Source organism: Balaenoptera acutorostrata, chromosome 3 (genome assembly GCF_949987535.1).
Source record: "Balaenoptera acutorostrata chromosome 3, mBalAcu1.1, whole genome shotgun sequence".
NCBI lineage: Eukaryota > Metazoa > Chordata > Mammalia > Artiodactyla > Balaenopteridae > Balaenoptera > Balaenoptera acutorostrata.
The window spans coordinates 140,383,919-140,406,250 of NC_080066.1; the positions used below are offsets into that span (position 1 = coordinate 140,383,919).

At 37.2% G+C, this 22,332-nt stretch overlaps 1 protein-coding gene across 2 annotated transcripts in view; it reads left to right on the forward strand.

Annotated features, from left to right (window-relative positions):
* Positions 1-5,155: 5,155 nt before the first annotated feature.
* The window catches only part of MNAT1 (MNAT1 component of CDK activating kinase), a 219,282-nt gene continuing 202,105 nt past the window's right edge, over positions 5,156-22,332 (forward strand). Inside the window, exon 1 of one of the 2 annotated variants that reach the window (XM_028169248.2) lies at positions 5,156-5,396. In XM_028169248.2, the coding sequence (XP_028025049.2) occupies positions 5,308-5,396 (89 nt within the window). In that variant the 5' untranslated portion in view covers positions 5,156-5,307. The remainder of the gene's footprint in view (positions 5,397-22,332) is intronic. The other variant, XM_007192953.2, reaches the window with a different exon arrangement.

The window sequence follows — 22,332 nt, forward strand, 5'->3', positions numbered from 1 at the left end:
GCAATGCTATTAACTAAACTCCAGACCTCTTTTTGGACTCACCAGTTTTTTCGCTAATATCTGTCTTCTGTTTCTCCATCCAATCCAGGATACCACGTTCCATTTAGTTCCTTGAATTTTTAAAGTTTGTTTATCAGAGCAAAGTAGACAGGAGGTAGTGTGGTTTAGTGGAAAGGATGTGGATTTGCAGATCAGCTAGCTAGATGTAGGTTTAATCCTAGCTCTGCCATTTATTAGCTACTTGACTATAAAAAGTGGACGGGATTGTTGTGAGGATTAAATGAGATAAGATGTGCCAAAAAGCACCTGGCACATAATTAATCTTTGTTAAATGTTTCTTATCTTCCTCCTGATAGTGCAAAGTAGGAAACTTTTCAGTTATATATACCTAATGAAAATTCATTTGGCTATATTATAGGGCTTTCCAAGTTCAGGTCATAGGAGTCTTCTTCAGGTTTATTTTCAATCAAATATAGTGCATTGACTTGGAAAACCATGTATTGGGTTTCTGCATGTCTTCTGTATTTTTGCCTCCAGAGTACCAAGTTCAACAGATTATATAGAAGCAGCAGTGGCCTTTTATGATATCTGTAGCCTGTGGCTACACTGGTGTTCTGTAGCTCCAGGAGGAGATTCCTATAGGACCAGAAGTGAAATCCAACACCAGGCTCTGGATTCCTTTAGCTGGCTGAGCCTCAGAGCTCATTCTGGCAGCATTTCAAAGTGGACTGGAAACCCTTGACTCAAACATGGTCAGCTACATTCGAACAGAACACCAGACTTGAGGGTGTGTGGAGTCAATCTCACAGTACTTGTTTTGCCAAATGACTTGGAAAATTGATGAACACTTGCTTCTACTTCCTATGTCTGCCATGCTGTGAACATTGAGGCTGCTGTGCTGATATGTAGTCTAAAGCTGTGCTTTGATTTGGGAAGACAGAGTTGAGGTTGGGATTGTGTAAGAGTGAAAACTAAGCTGCTTGTTTCTGTATCTTTTCCTTCCTGCCTGAAGGTAATGATGAGCAATATAGAAATATAGAAATCTTTTGCCATTTTAGTGTAGTGAAGAAAATCTTGTTCAGCACAAAACGTTGCACTTCTGGCTTGAATATATTTAATGGTGTTGCCATCAAGAATGGAGATTTCCTTTTTAAAGGCTGACTTTGGCTGTCTGGAAGATAGTGGGAAGGCTATATATCTGTATCTTGGTCAGTTATTTCTACCACAGAAAGCTTATGTGGTGGTAATATTAAGGAAGTTAGGTTCTAAAGTAGTTTCCCAGGTAGAGGAGGTGTTCCATTGTAATTTAGTGACCAACAGTTGATGATATGTAATCAGCATTTCTGAAGGATCATTCATTTGCCAAGTATTTATTGAGTCCTGATTAAGTACATGGTATTGCATTACATACTGAAGGATAGAAAGATGAATATATTGGGGTCTGTGACCCTGAGGAGCTTAAAATCTGGTGGGGGAAGTAAGACATATTTGTAAGTAAATACAATACAGGGTATACGAGTGGTGAGGATAAAGAGACTAATTTTGAGAGGTGGAAGGCAATGGGGGATGGATTTTTAGCTGGGTCTTTAAGGACAAGAATTTTGAGAGTTCAAGGATAGAGTTCATTAGAGGCAGAGGGAACAAAGCATGGAGCCATGAAGGTGTGTGGTTTATTTCTGAATGTACTGAGTAATTCAGTGTGTCTGGAGTGTGGGTTTTATGTAGGTGTGTGATGGGAGATTAGCTTAAAAGGCACGTTGGGGACAAATTATGAGGGACTTCAAGTGAAATGCTCATTTTGCTGTGTTGTGGTGGACACAGTGGTCTGTGTATAGTGGCTGTGTTGTACATAATATCATGGCCATATAGTCGACTGGTCCAGGGATGGGCACTGGCCCCAAACCAAAACAGTCAGAGTCCTTTTCTAGGATTTTTCAAACTTGCATGAATAAAAGAATTAAGACTGGCAGAGGGAGTCTTGGAGGTAATGCTTGGGAGTTCTCAGTGACCAAGCTATCTGCCTGTTGAGGACACTGATGAGCAGTAGGTGAGAGGGAGGGTGACCTAGTGAGTCACATGGGTGATAGTGGAGGGAAAAGATCCTGGTAGAGACTAAGTGCCAGGTTCTAGTCTTCTCCCAGGTGTAGCAGCATTTTTGCCTCTTTGAGGTGATATTAATTTCCCCAGGAGCCAGAAACCCCACTTGAACTGGCCTAGGCAAAAAGATGAATTTTTTGGATCATGACACCAAACAATGGGAAGAGCAGAATGCAGCTGGTCAGACGTAAAGACCCATTCATTGTCCCTTTTCACTTGCCTCTGCCTCTCTCATCAAAGTAGTTTTAGTTTTTCAGAGGGGCTTTCCCCAGAAGGTTGGAACCATGGCTTCCATTAGTTCCCAGCTCACATTTTCTAGCTTCAAGAGGGTCTGCTACTTTTTCCTTACTGCCAATTTGATAAATTCTAGGGAAGATCTCTGATTGGTCCCGTAAGGGTTGTATGTCAACCCACACAGGCCTGTGGGGGAGGAGGAGCTATTTTCCATAAGAAGGGAGGAGGGATGCTATCCACAGTCAAGGGACAAAACAATAAAAGCCTTCAACATATGGGGAAGGCCCAACCTGGGTCCACGGCCTTGGGGCTGGAAAGGAAGGGCTGCGTTTGAGAAACATGGTCCCAGGGAGGTAGACTCTACTCTTAGGAATGCTAGAGGATGAGCAGATCTGGGAAGAGAAATAATGGGCTCCACTGGTCCACCGTTGGGATGCAGCTATCTTTAGAAATGTGGAAAACTTGATAGTTGGGTGGTTTTTACAAGGGCTGAGTTTCCACTTGAGTCAGAAGTCTGGTGCTGTCAGTGCTTTCCTCCTCAGAGCTTTCTGACCATTCTGTATTAGTGAACTCCACCAGTGGTAATGGTATACTTTTCAGAGTTTCTGTTGTATGCGAGGCCTTGTAGTAGGGCCTTTGTATATGCACGTCATGTAATTTAATCATTACAACACCCTGTGAAATGTATTATACGGAGGAAGGAAACTGAAGTAAAGGAGGATAAGAAATTTGGCTCAAAAACAGGTCTGTTTGTTTTAAAAGAAGGACGGGCTCTTCCTAGTACATTACATGCCTCTTGTAGATAACTACTGCTAATAAAACCTATACTACTCTTAATAATGGCTAACAGTTACTGAGCTCTTACTCTGCGCTAGTTGTATCCTCAGTCCTCTGTGCTAGTTGTGCTGGTATTATCCTCATCTTATATTTGGGAAAACTGAAGCCCTTGATCATGCAGCTAGTAAGTGAGGAAGCCAGCACTTTAATCCAGCTCTCTTAGTGCCGAGGCCAAATCTATAAGCACTACTTTCTGCTGCCTCTAGCTCCATGAGTAATGCTTATCTGATAGAGTTCCAAGTCAGCTGTTGCTACCGTGCTTCTCTGACAGTAATTTCCAACCTGGGAAAAGGATAGAGTTGGTAGCAACGTTTCCTCCCATAATCTTCAGTGCTTTCTTTGCCTTAATCTCAAGGTTTGGGAGAAAGGAACAGCAATTCACTGCACAAACTGGTTGAGGTCTCCTGTTCAAAGATATGATTAAAAGTGTCCTGGTGGTGACAAACAATAATGCCAACTTAATGAATGGGTTCTCAATGTAGTTTTGGCTAAAATTTTTATTTGCTCACTGATCATGTTCACTCTTTCACCAGAAGTTTCCTGTTCTGTTAAAATATAAAGATACTAAAAATTGCCTTTATTCTTAGAGAGCTTCACTTTGAGCTTATAATTGGTTTGGATGTGGTCTCTTTCAATAAATAGCAGCATAATGTCTCCAAGTCAGCATGGCATTTGATATTGCCTATTTTAGTAAATTTGCATTTGTTTAGCTTCTGTTAGTGAACAATATTATGATCCAGCAAATGACATGATTTATTTGTTAGGTGAATCCTTGATGTCTGTATACTAATATAAAGCCCTGCACTGCTGTGGCCTGCCTTGGTCTGTTGGTTCTCATATGTGGTATCCAGCTGGTTGTCAGGTTCTCCCTCCATAACCCATGGAAATCCCAACTGTATTGCCACACTGTGGGTTACCTGTTGGGTTCACTGTTTAAAAAAAAGTGAGAGTTGGAATGTTCCTCTTTATGTTTTCATTGAAAAGAGAAAAACTGCTGTGAAAAATTAAAATTACTATGAGTGTATACAGCTGGTATTCATTTTATGGGTTAATTTGAAAAGCTTTATATGCCCACTTCTAATGGAGTTTGGCTCACATTACAATATAGTGCTCAGCATAAAAAAATTTTCACATTACACTACTCTTTGATGTTCATTCATTCATTCTTCATTTACTCTACTTATTCAACAAGTATAAACAAATCCTCCTTCAGGAGATGGATAAGATGTGTCCCTTATAGTGGGAGGAATTTATTATCTAATAGAGCTGTTTACAGACTTCACTTTGCAGCCTGGATAAATTTAGTGAAGGTGACTTACAATTTCCAAAGAGATTCAGGCTCTCAGAGTGTAGAATTGCTGAAATAAAGCATAGATTCCTGTGTGATCACCCCAGTATTTGGGGAAACCAATATTGTCTTGATTGGGAGGATGGTAAGAGATATTAGAGCCAGCCGAAACTGTTAAGCATGCCTGACCATCTTGAGGTAAGCGGTTCTCTACAGATGCCAGATATTATTTATAGAACTATTTTGACATTTAGCGAGAATCTGTAATATTTAGGGTCGGTGCAGAGACTTTCATTCTAAATAACTGTTCCAAACTTCATATCTGCGAATGCATATTATTTTCTGTGATTGCACGACTCTCTGCAAGTGTAATGGAGAAGTATAAAACACAGGCTATCAAGTTGTTCAAAAGAAAATACTGGTGTGAATTATTGAATATGTACACCAGCCATAAATCTTTGATACAATGGAAATGTTTCCAGACAAAACAAGATGGAATCTCTGTTCCTAATTGTGACACAGTTCCTTGAAAAATACAGCCAGGTGCATAGAGATGAGGCTTTACGTACAATTTGTCTTTTTAAGAGCCCTCCCCTAAATCTAAGGCTTTGCGCTGGCCTGCGGAAGCTGACACCGAGCCCTAGCTGCAGGACCGGAAAACTTGCTGCCGGAACCTTTGTGCTGAAATGCCTCGCCCCCGGGCCGGTGCTCATTCGCAAAGGACCGTCCCAGCCAAGTGCCTGTTGGTAGGAATCCGTTTGGCCTCGGGTCTGAGGGGGCTTCGGAGGTGGCTGTGGCTGTGGCTGCGACTGAAGCAGGGGTCCAGGAGAGTCCACAGGAAAGAAGGCGCCATGGACGATCAGGGCTGTCCCCGGTGTAAGACCACCAAATACCGGAACCCTTCGTTGAAGCTGATGGTGAATGTGTGCGGACACACTCTGTGAGTTGGGGGAGAGTGGGATTTATGGGGGGAAGACGCACAGGGTGGGAGCTCTCGAAAGAGCCGGGAGATGCTTGACCTCGGCTCAGGGGAGAAAAGGGCGTCGTTAGTTTCGACCCTGAGGAGGAAAATGGGAAAAGGGAACGTTGTTTCTGTAAACAGACTAGCCGCTAGCCCTGAGCCGCTCTGGCCTGGTTTGGACTGCAGGTTCCCTGATGTGGTAACCAGCAGTTTGTCAGGTTTCACCCTTCTTAGGTGATGAAAACCTCGACTGTATTTACAGGCTGTGTTGTCAACAGGGTTCCAGACATCTCGCTGGTTAAAAGCGTGGGGATCGGAGTGTTTAATTTCACGCAAAATGTTTTTATTAAAAAGAGCGAAAGTGCTATGAAAATAAAATTACTGTGTTTATATACTGCTGCTATTTATTGCGTTAGTTAATTTGAAACCCCGTCGGTATGCCCACTGTCCTGATGGAGTTTGGTTAGATTCTCATCTCTAAAAGACAAAATTTAGATTTTAGGCAGTTAATTTTGGAGATAACAGTAATGGCTGGCATTTATTGAGTGCACATTACATGCCAGGCACTGTTCTAAGCTCTTTACCATGAGTTATCTTATTTCATTCTCACAACAGTCCCATGAAGTAGGTACTAGTACCATTCCCATTTTACAAGGAAGGAAACAGAGACTGCTCCACTTCTCTTATTTAGTGGGCCCTGCTAGAATTGGAACACAGAATGTCTGACTCTAGAACGCCAATTTTGGGGGGATAGGGGAGGAAGGGAGGTTGAATATTTTGAAGAGTAAGTGTAGGAACTGGTCAGAGTGTTTCTTGCCACGTTTTTATGGTCAAATGTGGTTCAGTAGAGGTGGTTTCTATAAAGCACTTTGGGATGTAAGGTGAACATATATTCCTGTAGTTTCTTTGAGGTTTCTTAGAGATAAAAAATGATGGATAATCTACAATGTGGTAGACAAGACCTTTGGGTAAGCATAAATTGCATGGTTAATTGTAGTTATAATGATTATAGTGGGGTTTAGTAACTTACTGGATTGGTCCCTTTTTCGAATTAATCTTTATTTTCCTTTGCTTCATCCAGCAAAGGAAATACAGTAGAGCTGTGATTGAATGGGTTCAGATTAGAAGTAAGGTGAAAATAATCAAGTAGATTGAAAAAGGGAAACGAGACAAACGCTGTGTAAAGACTATTAGGTTTTTAGAGAGATTTTGCTCAGTTTCTCTTCATTTTCCTGTATCAGATTTGTTACAGTTGGTGCTCAAGGAAAGGGAATTTGCTTTTTTGGAAGGATACTAACTAAATGTAATTTACTGGAAGAAATTTCTACCTAGTAGTAATTAGCCAATCAGGGAAGATTATGTGATTTTAGTAAAATAAATTGCGTTTTTATTAGACAATTATAAAATATTTATTTTTAATTAGAAATTGCTTTTGTCGTATCCATAGTCTTTTCTGTTTTTTCATAAGAGTTAAGAATTATCTAAGTCATTCTCGTGTTGCATTGATTTTGGTTTATTTGCTAACCTGTTAGATAAAAACCACGTTTTACAGCCCTTTTTTGACTTGAAATATGAACAAACTGAATAAAAGATTATATGGTATTGGCTAAGAGAACAAACTTCTGATTTTGAATTCTTTGTACTGTTATAGGCTCTGTGGCTTTGGGCAAATTCCTAACTCCTCTTGCCTCATTGTTCTTACCTGTACAATAGAGATAATAGCACCATATATATTACAGTGTTTGAGGATTAAACAATATATGTAAACATCATATTTGGAGGTGCTTAACAGAGTTTCTTTCACATAGTATTTGTTCAGTATACGTTGGCTATCATATTTGTGCATGGTATGGATGCTAAGCAGAAATAAAATTTAAACAGGATCTGTTTGGCCTGCTATGAAAGACTTGCTCAACAATGGTTATCTTTAAATAAATTTAAGAGACTGTAAAATGTGAAAGTATAGTTTTAATTATAATGACCCTTTTGTGATGATTTTCTTAATATGAACTCGTTATCATGTTCTCTCATGGAAATGGGATTATATATATCCTTACTTTTTTCATAATGTATATCTTGGGTATCTTTTCTAAATTGGTATGTACATGTCTTCCTCTTTAACAGTTGGTTGATAGTCCACTGTTCAGTTATACTATAACTGATTTAACCAAAAGTTTTTTGATGAATCTTTAGATTTCCAGGTTTTCTCTGGAGCTTCTCTCTCTCTCTCTCTCTCTCTCTCTGAGCACTTATGCAAGTGTATTGTAAGATAAACAGGCAAACCGGGGGTAACTGTAAATGCCTAGTAGTAGAATTGTATGTGACTTTTAAATTTTGATGAACATTGCTCAGTTGTTATCAAAAAAGATTGTATTGATTGTGCTCCCAACAACTATTTATGGTAATTTCTGTTGCCAAACATCTTTGCTGATATTGGGCATTATTATTTTTTTAATCTTGCTCTTCTGATAGGTAATGAAACATTATGGATTTTGATGTGAAATACTTTTGATTTGATAGTACGTTGAATTTGTCCAGAATGTATTTCATGGGATTGAACTTGGGCATTTTTATAATACAGTTGTTAGTCTGAAAGGAGGAGGTATTATTATTTAGCATTGCTGTTTGCATTAGTTATCTATTGCTGTGTAATGAATTACCCCAAAACTTAGTACCTTAAAACAATAAATATTTATTATCTTACATAGTTTCTGAGGGTCAGGAGTATGAGAGTGGTTCAGCTGAGCGATTCTGGCTCAGTGTCTTTCATGAGGTTCGCTCAAGCTGTTGTCTGGGACTGGAGTATCTGTTTCCAAGGTCACTCATGTGGCTCTTGGTAGCTTCAGTTCCTCCCTGTGGACCCTCCATAGGACTGTTCATGACATGGCTTTTCCCAGAATTAGTGATGAGAGAGAACTAGAAGCTGCAGAGCCTCTCATCATCTAATCAGAAAAGTTACGTTATCATTGCTTCTGCTGTATTTTATTTGTTAGCACTGAACAATCCTGTTACAAGGTGGGAGGGTATTTATACACAAGAGTGTGAATACCGTGAGACAAGGATTACAGGGTCGCATGATTTTACTCACTTTATTTTGTGTGTCCTCAAGTAGCAAAGGCATTTTAGGAAGCAAGTGATAAAGTGAGTAGGAATAGTGCTTCACGAAAGATAAGAAGTGTGGGATTATGGAAAGATTATTTAGGAATACTATTTATGAGAGAAAATACAGGAGCAGAAAGGAGAAAAGAGGTGAAACATTATGAAAATACTTTTCTCCCTTAACTGCTAGCAATTGAGGAAGTGTGTTCCCTTATGTATCAAATCTATCCAGCAAACACCCAAATGAATTGATTGCATGCACATCCAAAGAAGATTGGATTCCATTTTTGCTTTTTTTTTTCAATTCAATGATGAACTTTGTCTTAATTACAGAAAAGGATCATTTTTTTTCTTCGTTTATCAGGGCCACCTATGTTAAGAAATGGGCCTTTCATAGTATTCTTTCATAGAATTCTGAAGGCATATTGAATTAGATGGAGCCAATTAAATCTAATTCTCATTTAACTGAAGTCTTTTTTTTTTTTTTTTTAAGGAAGCTGGGAAAACTTAATTTTTTCTTTGGAATACAGAAACTTTATTTTTTCTTTTTCTATTACCCAACATAGTTGGATAATATTTTTCAGATTGACACAAATTTAAAACTAAAGTCTTTAATAATTTAAGTTTTATCCCAACCATCCTTGGCAACACTTGTCTCTGGAAACTTTACCTATATTTGATTTTATTAAATCTCCTTTTTTCATTTTAAACACACATAAGACACAAAGTAGAATAAACAAAACACATCCTGATATATGTAAAAATCAATATTTTGCCGTACTTAAGGTTTGTCTTTCTCTCTTTTTTATCTTCTTTTCTCTGTCCCTCTGTCTCTCTCTCTCTCATCTACTGATGTTTCTTAGTAGTTTGTTCTAAAGAGTTACCAGTCTGAATTTTGCTGATTGCATCTCTGTGGTATTAATATGTTCCTTTGTATTTTCTATAAATTACTAGTAATTTTAGAAGTTTATCAGATTAAAGTTCAATTTATTTATTGTTGGAAAGAATAATTCATAAGTGGTATTAATTCATTTGTTTAACTAATATGCTGAGCTTATACAACACCTTTTTGCGAACTAGGAAACAATGGACAGAAAAATTAGAAAAAGGCACTCATTCTGGGTAGAAGAATTAGAAAAAGGGGACTTTCCAGATATATTGTTGTTAATTTCTAATTTAATATTGTTGAAGTAAGAGAATGCACTTCGCTAAATTTCAGTCTTTTAAAATTTTCTGAAAACTTATTTATGGTCCAGCATATAGTCTGTCTTGGTGAGCAATCAGTGTAAAATTGAAAAGAATGTGTATTCTGTAGCTGTTGGGTATAGCGTATGTCAATTAGGTCAACTTGGTTGATAGTGTTACTCAGATCTTCTGCATGCATACTAATTTATTTATTTATTTATTTTTAAAAATTAATTAATTTATTTTAATTTATTTTTGGCTGTGTTGGGTCTTCGTTTCTGTGCGAGGGCTTTCTCTAGTTGCGGCAAGCGGGGGCCACTCTTCATTGCGGTGCACGGGCCTCTCACTATCGCGGTCTCTCTTGTTGCGGAGCACGGACTCCAGACGCGCAGGCTCAGTGGTTGTGGCTCACGGGCCTAGTCGCTCTGCGGCATGTGGGATCTTCCCGGACCAGGGATCGAACCCGTGTCCCCTGCATTGGCAGGCAGATTCTCAACCACTGTGCCACCAGGGAAGCCCCATACTAATTTATTTTTTCTACTCATTTTATCAATTACTCTGACTGGATTGTGGATTTGTCAGTTTCTTCTTTTAGTTCTGTCATGCTTCATGTATTTTGAAACTCTCTTATTAGGTACATAGATATTCAGAATTGCTATGCCTTCTTGATGAATTTATCCTTTTGTCATTATGAAATGTTCCTTTTGGTCTTTTGTAATATGTCCTGAAGTTTTTGTCTGATATTACGTCAGTTCTCTTATGCTTCCTGTTTGATAATATACCTTTCTCTGTCGTTTTGCTTTCAACCAATGTGTGTCTTATATCTTGTAGACAGTACATAGTTGGTTTTGCTCTTTTATATGGTCCAACATTGCTGCCTTTTAATTGGTGTGTTAGTCCCTTTATATTTAATGTAATTTTTGCTATCATTGGGTTTAAGTCTATTTGTTTTCCATTTGTCCTTTTCTTGCCTTATTTTGGATTAATTGGATATTTTAAAGTATTGGCCTATTAGCTCTTTATTGTTATTTTATTTTTTAAATTTTCTTTTAGTGATTTCTCTAAGTATAACAATGTGCATCTTTATCAAAGTCTGTTAAGAGTCAATATCTGACACTTCTCATTTTTCACTTCCTCACAAATTCCTTACGTTTCAATACCTCGCAAATGTGAATAATATAATACCATTTACTTACCCCTCTCATCCTGTATGCTGATGATGTCTTATCTTTAACTTCTGTATATGATTTAATATTGTTATTTTTGCTTTAAACAGTCAGTTGTCTTTAAGGAAATGTAGAGAATAAAAAATAGTCTTTTTTTTAAAAAAAATTATTTATTTGTTTATTTATTTATTTTTGGCTGTGTTGGGTCCTCGCTTCTGTCTGAGGGCCTTCTCCAGTTGCGGCGAGCGGGGGCCACTCTTCATCGCGGTGCGCGGGCCTCTCACCGTCGCGGCCTCTCTTGTTGCGGAGCACAAGCTCCAGACGCGCAGGCTCAGTAGTTGTGGCTCACGGGCCCAGTTGCTCCATGACATGTGGGATCTTCCCGGACCAGGGCTTGAACCCGCGTCCCATGCATTGGCAGGCAGATTCTCAACCACTGCGCCACCAGGGAAGCCCAAAAATAGTCTTTTTAATAAACAACTTTATTGAGATAGAATTCACATACCATAAAATTCACTCATTTAGAGGGTAGAATCAGTGGCTTTTGGTATATTCTCAGAGACATGCATCTATCACCACAATTAATTCTAGAATGTTTTTGTTACTCCACAAAGAAACCCCTTACTACTTAGCCCTGTCCTCCAGTCCTACTGTCTCCCAGCCCTAGGTAACCACTAATTGACTTTCTGTCCATATAGATTGCCTATTCTGGACATTTCATATAAATGGAATCATATAATATATGGTCCTCTGTGACTGGCTTTTACTTAGTATAAGTTTCATCCATGTTGTAGCATGTATCAGAGCTTCTTTCTTTTTGTTATTGGATACTATCCCATTGTATGGATATACCAGTTTTTATTTGTCTATTCATTAGTTGATGGACATTTGGGTTGTTTCCACTTTTTGGCTATAATGAATAATACTGCCATGAACATTCATGTACAAGTTTTGTGTGACAAATGATTTTGTTTCAGGTGTGTACTTAGGAGTATAACTGTTGGATCATATGATAACTCTATATTTATCCATTTGAGGAATTGTAAGACTTTTCCAAAGTGACTGCAGAATTTTACATTCCCACCAGCAGTGGATAAGGGTTCCAGTTTCTCTACATCTTTTACCAACACTTGTTATTATTTATCTTTTTGATTATAGCCATCCTAGTGTGCTGTAGTCTTTTTTTAAAAATTATTATTATTTTTCAATTTTTGGCTGTGTTGGGTCTTTGTTGCGGTGTGTGGGCTTCTCATTGTGGTGGCTTCTCTTGCTGCAGAATACAGGCTCCAGGTGCACAGGCTTCAGTAGTTGTGGCTTGTGGGCTCAGTAGTTGTGGCACACGGGCTTAGTTGCTCCGCGGCATGTGGGATCTTCTTGGACCAGGGATCGAACCCGTGTCCCCTGCATTGGCAGGTGGGTTCTTAACCATTGCGTCACCAGGGAAGCCCCATGTAGTCTTCTGTATTCACCTACTTATTTACCATCTTTAGTATCTTTCTTCCTTCTTTTGGATCTGATTTTATAGTTGTATTGATTTTTTTTTCTGCCTGAAGAGCATTCTTTAGTATTTCTTGTAGTACAGGTCTGTTGGTTAAGAATTCTCCCAGATTTTGTTTATGTGAGTGTTTTTATTTCACCATACTGTTTGAAGGATATTTCTGCTGAATATGAAATTATGGGTTGTCATTTCACCACTTGAAATATATCATTCCATTGTTTTCTTTTTTTTTTCCGGCCACACCGCACAGCTTGCGGGATCTCAGTTCTGACCAGGGATTGAACCTGGGCCATGGCAGTGAAAGCCCAGAATCCTAACCACTAGACCACCAAGGAACTCCCCATTCCGTTGTTTTCTGATCTCCATTGTTTGTGATGAGAAGTTAGCTGTTACTTATATCCTTGGACCCCTTTATCATAAAAATCTTTTGGGGCTGCTTTCAAGATTTTATCTTTGGTTTCTAGCAGTTTGACTATAAGTCTAGGTGTGCTTTTCTTTGTATTCATCCTAGTTGAGGTTTGCTGAGCTTGGAACTGTTAAGTCAATGTTTTTCATCCTATTTGGAAAATTTCAGTGATTCTTTCTGCACTATTTTCACTCTCTTCTTATTTTGGAACTCCAAGTACATGTGTGTTAGACTCTTTGGTATTGTTCTATAAGTTGCTGGGGTACTTTTCATTTTTCTTTGATCTTTTTTTCCTGTCTGTTCTTCAGATTAGATATTTTTTACTGGTCTGTATTCAAGTTCACTGACTCCCATCTGCCATGTCCAATCTTCTGTTAAGCCCATGTGGTAGATTTTTCATTTGTTATTGTACTTTTGTTCTAGGGTTTTCATCTTGTTCTTTTCTATAGTTTTCATTTCTCTTACTAGATTTCCTATCTGCACACTAATTAAGACCATATTTTCCTTTACTTCTTCGAATGTAATTCTTTGGACATTTTGTGTTAAATCTTTAAAAACATTTAAAATAGCTGATTTGAAAGTTTCAGTCTGTTAGATCCAACATCTTGGCTGTCTCAGGGTTGGTTTCACTTATTTTTAAAATTTTTATTTATTTATTCGGCTGTGCTGGGTCTTAGTTGCAGCATGCGGGATCTTTAGTTGTGGCATGCAGGATCTTTAGTTGCGGCATTCAGGCTCTTAGTTGCAGCATGTAGGATCTAGTTCCCCAACCAGGGATCAAACCTAGGCCCCCTGCATTGGGTGTGAGGAGTCTCAACCACTAGACCACCAGGGAAGTCCCAGGGTTGGTTTCTATTGACTACTTTTTTTTTTTTTTTTCCTATGGGTCACATTTTTCTTTCTTTTATTTTTTTACATTTAGTACTTTTTTCAGTTGTACACTGGATCATGTAGATGGTACTAGAAATTGCAAATTTTATCTTTCTGTGTAGAGTATTGTTTTTTAAAATTCTTGTAGATACTTCAGTTACTGGCTGATTACCTTGAACTTTGTAGGCTTGGTTTTAATCTTTGCTAGGATGGATCTGCAGAGAGCCCATTGTGTTTCCTTACTTTACTGCAACTCAACCTCCAAACTTTCAATTCCTGGAAAAACTTGTTGGGGCTTGATTTTAGGCTTTGTTCGGGTGAGTCTAGAATAAGTCTTACTATATGATGTGGTTCTCACTCTTAGTTGAGGCCTTTTTGGTATCTCAGTTGGATGTTTGAGGTGTTAATAAGGTGTTAATGTGGTTTCTCTACTTTGGTTGGTGGGAACTCCAAAGTATACCCAGCACTCCTTAACTATACTCTTCCTCTCTCAACCATTATCTTTTAAGCCTTGATTGGTTTTGCCCTGCATATGTGCAGTCTGTTCCGTGGCCAAGGACTTATGGGGGTTCTTACACAGACTTCTGGACCCTCTGCCTTTTAGATTTCAACCATATCAAGTGCACTGAAGTCTGATCTCTGCCTATACAGCTTAGCAGAACCACTGTGCCCTTCTTAAATTCTTGCTTGCTGGGCCATGGTCATGGAAATTTTTCCCAGGTAGAAAGAAGAGGCAATTGTAGGGGTCACCTTGTTAGTTTACCATTTCTAAGGGATTATAGTCTATGTGTTGCCCATTGTCTAATACCTGTAAATGATTGTCTCATACATTTTGTTTGTTTTATGGTAGCTCATGGTGAGAATGCTAGTCTGACATCAGTTACTCCATCATATTTGTTAGGAAAAGCTGGCCTTACTATTGTTGAGGCATTTACTTCCTGTAGCCTCAGTTCTGTGTGTACATGTTTATTTTCTTTACCTCAAAATTGGTAATTGCTATGCCCCTTTAATATTTCTTTCCTTTTGTAGTTTCTGATTTTTTTTTTTACTACCTCAGCTTCTTCCCTAAAACTCTCCTAAATATTCTTTTCTTCTCCCTCTCCCTCCCCCTCTCCCTCCCCCTCTCCCTCTCCCCCCCCTCCTTCTTTGTCTGCTTTAGTGGAGTGTTTTGAAGTTGATTAGAATATAATGCTGTGGAACAGCTATGGAGAATTAATATCTCATATCTTGTGGATTGTAGTTACAATGAATATCTCAAGACCATTCTCCTGAAGGAAGTGGTTTTTGCTTTCACTACATGTATAAGAGTTCATGTGCCATGTATTTTAATAATACAAATCCATTGGGTAATAGAACACTGACTCACGAGTTAGAAAATCTGTGTTCTAGTTCTGCTACAGACTGGCAAGTTTTAGGCCAGCTGTTTAACTTTGATTTGTTAATTTGTTTAGAACATAATTTTTAGCCCCCTTCAGTCTCTTAAAATTTGGGTAATTTAGTTAACAGTTAATTAGAAAATCATTGTAGTCATTAGCTTTAGTCTTTTTTTTTGACCTTATACCATTAGTAAAACTGCTTCTTAAAATATTAAAAATTTTAGTTATTTTTATTAGCAGTGATTTTCCTTTTCCAGTGTGGGAGAGAGTGCTGGTCAGTTTATTTACAGAATATGAATATATCACTATGGATTGGTTATTTTATGGCTATAATATGTATTTTTTTGGTTTGACTAAAAATGACTATTAGTGCATTTGAGTCTTGAAGATGCAGTGTTTGCATTTCAGTTCCTTCTCTTATTGAGTGTAACTTACTGTCTTAGTTCTTTAAAACCGTGGTTACTAAATATTTAGCAATTAATATTATCTGTAATGTTTCTCTTTGTATGTGAAAATATAGCCCTAACCCCATATGGCTCTTCTTCTCTAATTCTTTTCTTTTATACTGGGAATCTTTTTTCAAGATTCATTTTATCTGCTGATTAGCTTACTACATATATGTATATATGTATATATATACATACACATGCACATACACATACATTTTCTGTCTTGGAGGAAACCTTTTGTGAGGTTTTGCCTGCAGGTGAACTTTCATTTCATGGATGGACACCCTTTTTCTTTTTTTTTTGGCTGCGTTGGGTCTTTGTTGTGGCATGCAGGATCTTCATTGCGGCAAGTGTGATCTTTTTGTTGCAGCGCGCAGGCTTCTCTCTAGTTATGGTATGCAGGTTTTCTCTCTCTAGTTGTGGTGTGTGGGCTCCAGAGCACGTGGACTCTGTAGTTGTGGTGCACAGGGCTCCAGGGCGTGTGGGCTCTGTAGTCGTGATGTGCGGGCTTAGTTGCCCTGCGGCATGTGGGATCTTAGCTCCCTGACCAGGGATCGAACCCGTGTCCCCTGCATTGGAAGGCAGATTCTTTACCACTGGACCAACAGGGAGGTCCCTCATGGATGGACACCCTTTAGGAGCTCTTTCCCTTGTATCTATATCCAACTCTCCTTTGAAGTTATATTGTCAAATTTGTATTATAAGATTCAAGCAGGTAATAAATATGAAGCTGTTTATTAGATGTTCAAACTTAATTGTTAAAACACAAATTATTTTATTCTGCAAGAACTTGAAACATTAGCGCATTAGTTTCTGTAGGGATACAAGGATAAACAGACAGAATTAATATATTTACTCATTGCCTTTTTTTCTGCTGTGGGCATAAAATATTATGTCTAACGTATGTGTAATGATAGATTGCCTGAGTTTGAATCCTAGGTTTTCCACTTATTCTTAGCTGTGTGATTTAGGGAAAACTATTTTCTTTAAGCCTTTGTTTTCTCATCTGTATAGTAGGTTTACCAGTAGCGTATACCTGACAGCATTGCTGTGAGGATTAGATGAGGCACAGTTCAAGTAAGTTTAAGAATTTAGGTAAATTTAAGAGTATTTACTTTGTAGTCAGCTGTAAAGAGTTGCTTTCAGTATTCTAAATGCAGAAAAATAACAATTTTTAGGTTAAGTTTCAGGAATCTTTTTGGCAATTTACTTCTTGTTTACTTAGCAATTAGTCCCTGAGATAGTAAATAGAATGAGAATAACTGAATGAAAATTTAACCTAGATATCTTAACGGTTTTCTTCACGTTTCAAATGTATTAAGCTTATTTTCAAAGATTAAAAATAAGACTCAACTGTAGTTTATTAGTTGTTGGTTTACTAATAAATATAAGTTTGCATTCTTTCTCATATACTCAATACATTTTCCAGGCCACTGATTCCTAAACTTGCCTCATCCTAAGAATCACCTTGGGTGCCTATTTAAAATACAAATTTCTGGGCCTTACCAGGTGGAAGGAACTTGTATTTTATACTGGCTATCTAAGAGAGTCTTGCGCTCAAGCAATGTTGGAGAACACTGTGCTGAGTATACAACAGTGAGTGTGGGAGTCATGGTTACTGCCCCCATTAATTTTATAGTATTTTAGGTCTTCTTTTGAGTCATTAAATGGAAATTAGTTTTTCTCTGTTCTTTATAAGGACGAAAAGGGAAGTTTAGAGTTATAAAAATATTCTTTGTAATTAAGATGTGAAAGTGGATTTTATGCTATTTGTTAAACTATTTAAAATAATTTTTTTATTGGAGTATAGTTGCTTTACAGTGTTGTATTAGTTTCTGCTGTACAGCAAAGTGAATTAGCTGTATGTATACATATATCCCCTCTTTTTTGGATTTCCTTCCCATTTAGGTCTCCGTAGAGCATTGAGTAGAGTTCCCTGTGCTATACAGTAGGTTCTCATTAGTTATCTATTTTGTACATAGTATCAGTAGTGTATATATGTCAATCCCAATCTCCCACCCCCCCAATTCATCCCACCTGCCCCCCTTCACCCTTGGTATCCATATGTTTGTTCTCTACGTCTGTGTCTCTATTTCTGCTTTGTAAATAAGATCATCTATACCAGTTTTTTCAGATTCCACATATATGCATTAATGTACAATATTTGTTTTTCTCTTTCAGACTTACTTCACTCTATATGACATTCTCTAGGTCCATCCACATCTCTACAAATGACCCAATTTCATTCCTTTTTATGGCTGAGTAATATTCCATTGTATATATGTACCATATCTTCTTTATCCATTCCTCTTTTGATGGACATTTAGGTTGTTTCCATGTCCTGGCTATTGTAAATAGTGCTGTAATGAATGTTGGGGTGCATGTGTCTTTGAATTATGGTTTTCTCTGGGTATATCTGCCCAGTAGTGGGATTGCTGGATCACATGGTAGTTTTCACAGAACTAGAACAAAAAATTTTACAATTTGTATTGAAACACAAAAGACCCCAAATAGACATAGCAATCTTGAGAAAGAAAAATGGAGCCAGAGGGACCAGGCTCCCTGACTTCAGACTATACTACAAAGCTACAGTAATCAAGGCAGTATGGTACTGGCACAAAAACAGAAATATAGATCAACGAAACAGGATAGAAAGCTCAGAGATAAACCCACAGACCTATGGTCACCTAATCTATGACAAAGGAGGCCACAATATACAATGGAGCAAAGACAGCCTCTTCAATAAGTGGTGCTGGGAAAACTGGACAGCTATATGTAAAAGAATGAAATTAGAACACTCCCTAACACCATGCACAAAAATAAACTAAAAATAGATTAAAGACCTAAATGTAAGACTGGACACTATAAAACTCTTAGAGGAAAACATAGGAAGAACACTCTTTGACATAAATCACAGCACAGTCTTTTTTGACCCACCTCCTAGAGTAATGGAAATAAAAACAAAAATAAACAAATGGGACTTAATGAAACTTAAAAGCTTTTGCACAGCAAAGGAAACCATAAACAAGACTAAAGACAACCCTCAGGATGGGAGAAAATATTTGCAAATGAAGCAACCGACAAAGGATTAATCTCCAAAATATACAAACTGCTCATATAGCTCAATATCAAAAAAACAAACAACCCAATCCAAAAATGGGCAGAAGACCTAAATAGACATTTCTCCAAAGAGGAGATACAGATGGCCAACAAACATATGAAAAGATGCTCAACATCACTAATAATTAGAGAAATGCAAATCAAAACTACAATGAGATATCACCTCACACCAGTCAGAATGGCCATCATCACAAAATCTACAAACAATAGATGCTGCAGAGAGTGTGGAGAAAAGGGAACCCTCTTGCATTGTTGATAGGAATGTAAATTGATACAGCCAGTATGGATAACAGTATGCAGTTTCCTTAAAAAACTAATAATAGAACTACCATGTTAAACTATTAAAAAAAAAAATGCTACTGAAGTAACGGAAACCTGAAATCCTGAACCCTTATTGTAACCATTCTGCTGATGTAGGAAAAGGGCCTTTGGGGAGGCAAACAATTTTGGTGGGTATATCCTAAACTTGGGAATTTTTGCAATATTAGCATCAAGGGATCAAAACGTTTAGGTGGCTCCAAATGCATAAATGTTTTGGTGGAACAGTCACTGAAGAGGAAATATCTAAATATTAGCTCCTTTAGGAAAGTGAAATGTGATGTCTGTTTTGGCTTTCAGGCTGGGGATGGAAGGAAGCCTTTACAAAAGTACATGCTACAAAGTGCTATTTGTTTCGTCAAAAGGATTGATAGGAAGTTGGCAGACTCGATTAATGTAAATTTGGAAGGAGCTTTGCAGTCATCTTTTTAGTTCTATTCTCCACCTGTCCTCCCTTTTTTAACAGATGGGGAAGCTAAATCCTAAGAAAGGTTATATGGTTGCATCGCTCACCTGGCCAGCTCCATTTTCTTTTTTCTGTGTAAATTCCAGTTATGAATTGTTCAATTAAATTTTGATCACATTTGCCAAGTACAGTTCTTATTAACGTAATGCAACCGGATTGTAACTCAAACCCATTTTATGTGAAAAATGAAAATACTACAGTATTATCAAAAATCAATTTGATATGTTTGGAACAATTTCCTTTTTGTATTTTAGTTTCCAGGATGCTAGCTTGAGATTAAAAAATACTTTAAACATTCAATAATGATTTTTCTGCCAGTTTTTTATTTTACTTTATCTTTTTCTTCGATAATATATAAACAATGTCATTGTATTTGGTTTTTGAGATATAATATGCAACTTAGGAAACCTAAACGTATTATTTATGCCAGGATATGATTTGGAGGATAACTCTTTTTTTTATCAGAAGTAAATTTTATTTCCTTTTTTTCTGTTATCATTTAGTTTTTTTTGGAGAACAGAACATCTCACAATATTTCTGAAAAATCCATAATTTAGACTTTGTTTTGTGTTATATGCAAGTGTCTAGAAAGACTGTATCAACCACCTCATAAGGATAATTTATTTTATAGTATTTTTACTTTACATATTTCACTTTTGACATTGTATATAAAAATATATATATATTATACATATGTATAAATAAATATATTTATTCCCTACAAAAAGGCAAGAAAATGTAAAATTTAATGGACTTCATTAGAAATGTTTTGGAGTATTAGGTTTCTTCTCATTTACTAAGTTAGAATATGTAAAAGCCAGATTTCTGAGATGAAGAAAAATGATTGTATACCTCACTCGGTTTTTTTTAGAACACAAATATGATAGTGGCTGTATCATTGAAAATTAATGAGGGCTCCATCAATATGGTACAGTGCCTCTGCATCACTGATTTATATATATTTAATGAGCCTGCTATTCTAATTTCAGGTAACTGAAGCAAACTGCTTCTAGCAGTAACTGATTTACTTACAAACAATTCTTTCCTTTAAAATATAAAAGTCTTGAAATCTACCAATGTTAAGTATAATTTCTTCATAAATAATTATACAATGTTTATTTTCTGGCTATAACTAACCTATCTACTGTTTCAGATAATGTTACCAAAACACATTCTTTTATTTGATCTTATTTCTTGCTACTGATCTGTGGAGTTGGAGTAGAAAATATGGGGGGAAAACCTTTAAAAAGTAATAGGACAGGGATTTCCCTGGTGGTGCAGTGGTTAAGAATCCGCCTGCCAATGTGAGGGACATGGGTTCCATCCCTGGTCTGGGAAGATCCCGCATGCCGTGGAGCAACTAAGCCCCTGCGCCACAGCTACTGAGCCTGCGCTCTAGAGCCCACGAGCCACAACTCCTGAAGCCCCTGCGCTTAGAGCCCGTGCTCCACAACAAGAGAAGCCACTGCAATGAGAAGCCCGTGCACCGCAACAAAGAGTAGCCCCTGCTCGCTACAACTGGAGAAAGCCCGCACACAGCAGTGAAGACCCAGTGCAGCCAAAAATTAAAAAAAAAAAAAAAAGTAATAGGACAGGAATAAAGACACAGACGTAGAGAACAGACTTGAGGACACGGGGTGGGGGAGGGGAAGCTGGGATGAAGTGAAAGAGTAGCGTTGACATATATACACTACCAAATGTAAAATAGATAGCTAGTGAGAAGCAGCTGCATAGCACAGGGAGATCAGCTCGGTGCTTTGTGACCATCTAGGGGGGTAGGATAGGGAGGGTGGGAGGAAGGTGCAAGAGAGAGGGGATATGGGGATATATGTATACATATAGCTGATTCAGTTTGTTATACAGCAGAAACTAACACAACATTGTAAAGCAATTATACTCCAATAAAGATGTATAAAACAAAAGTAATAAGATTGTAGAAGCATGACATGGCAGATGTTATTTTTGAGATCTATTAGAGCGTATATGAGAACCATTTTAGGGTGTATTTCTATATTCTTTGGCATTAGGATTATAAATTTTAATATTCACATTTTTAGTTTTATTTTAAAATACTTTTATTTTAAGGTATCTATTTTGTTAGTTTTGTTGAAAAGATAATATAAAAACAGTTTCGACAAAAATTTGTATATAATAATTTTATAGAGCGTTTATTTTAATTTTTACCTTCTGGTTGTGTGTGTCCACATACACAAATAAGCAGTTCTATAGAAATCACTTTATAATGTGCAGTTTTTATGGAACAGTAATTTGCTGAGCTACATTTTAATTTCTAAAAATGCTAATATTGCCAAATGAATATGCAGTTGACAACATTTAATAAAACACAGTGTTAGCAGATAGAAATTTCTTACTCATTTGCTCTATGCTCAGTCAATTCATAGCAAAGAGAGTGAGTTTCTTTAGAGAGCTGAGATTGATAAACAGACTTTTAAAGATAAATATTCTTACTCTTAGGTAGTTTAAATACATTTCTAAGGTATAAAATGTGATATGTTGTAATTGGTGTTTCTTTCTGCATTATTCAGATCATGGATGTCTTATTTCTCATAATTGTATCTGGCAGATTTCATTAATATTTAATTCCTTTTGGAGGTTAATTGCAAAAAGCAATCTATGTAATGTGCTACAACTAAATGCAAAAACATACAATTTATAGAAGGAATGGTGTCAATAATAATAAATTTCCATGGCTAGTTTAAGTTCAGTGCTTGTAATTCCCCCTTGGGAAATATATTTTTGTCTCCTCTTTATGAATTTTGGGTTTATATTATTTAGAATTAGAATAGAAACTAACATTTATATGTTATAACATTTATATATTTATATATCATATGTAGAAGATAGAATGTAAGAAATCAGAGATGGAAACATATGGCCAGAGTGGATTGATTAATAAAATACCTCACAGAGGACAATTATACACATATGTGAATATGAAGGG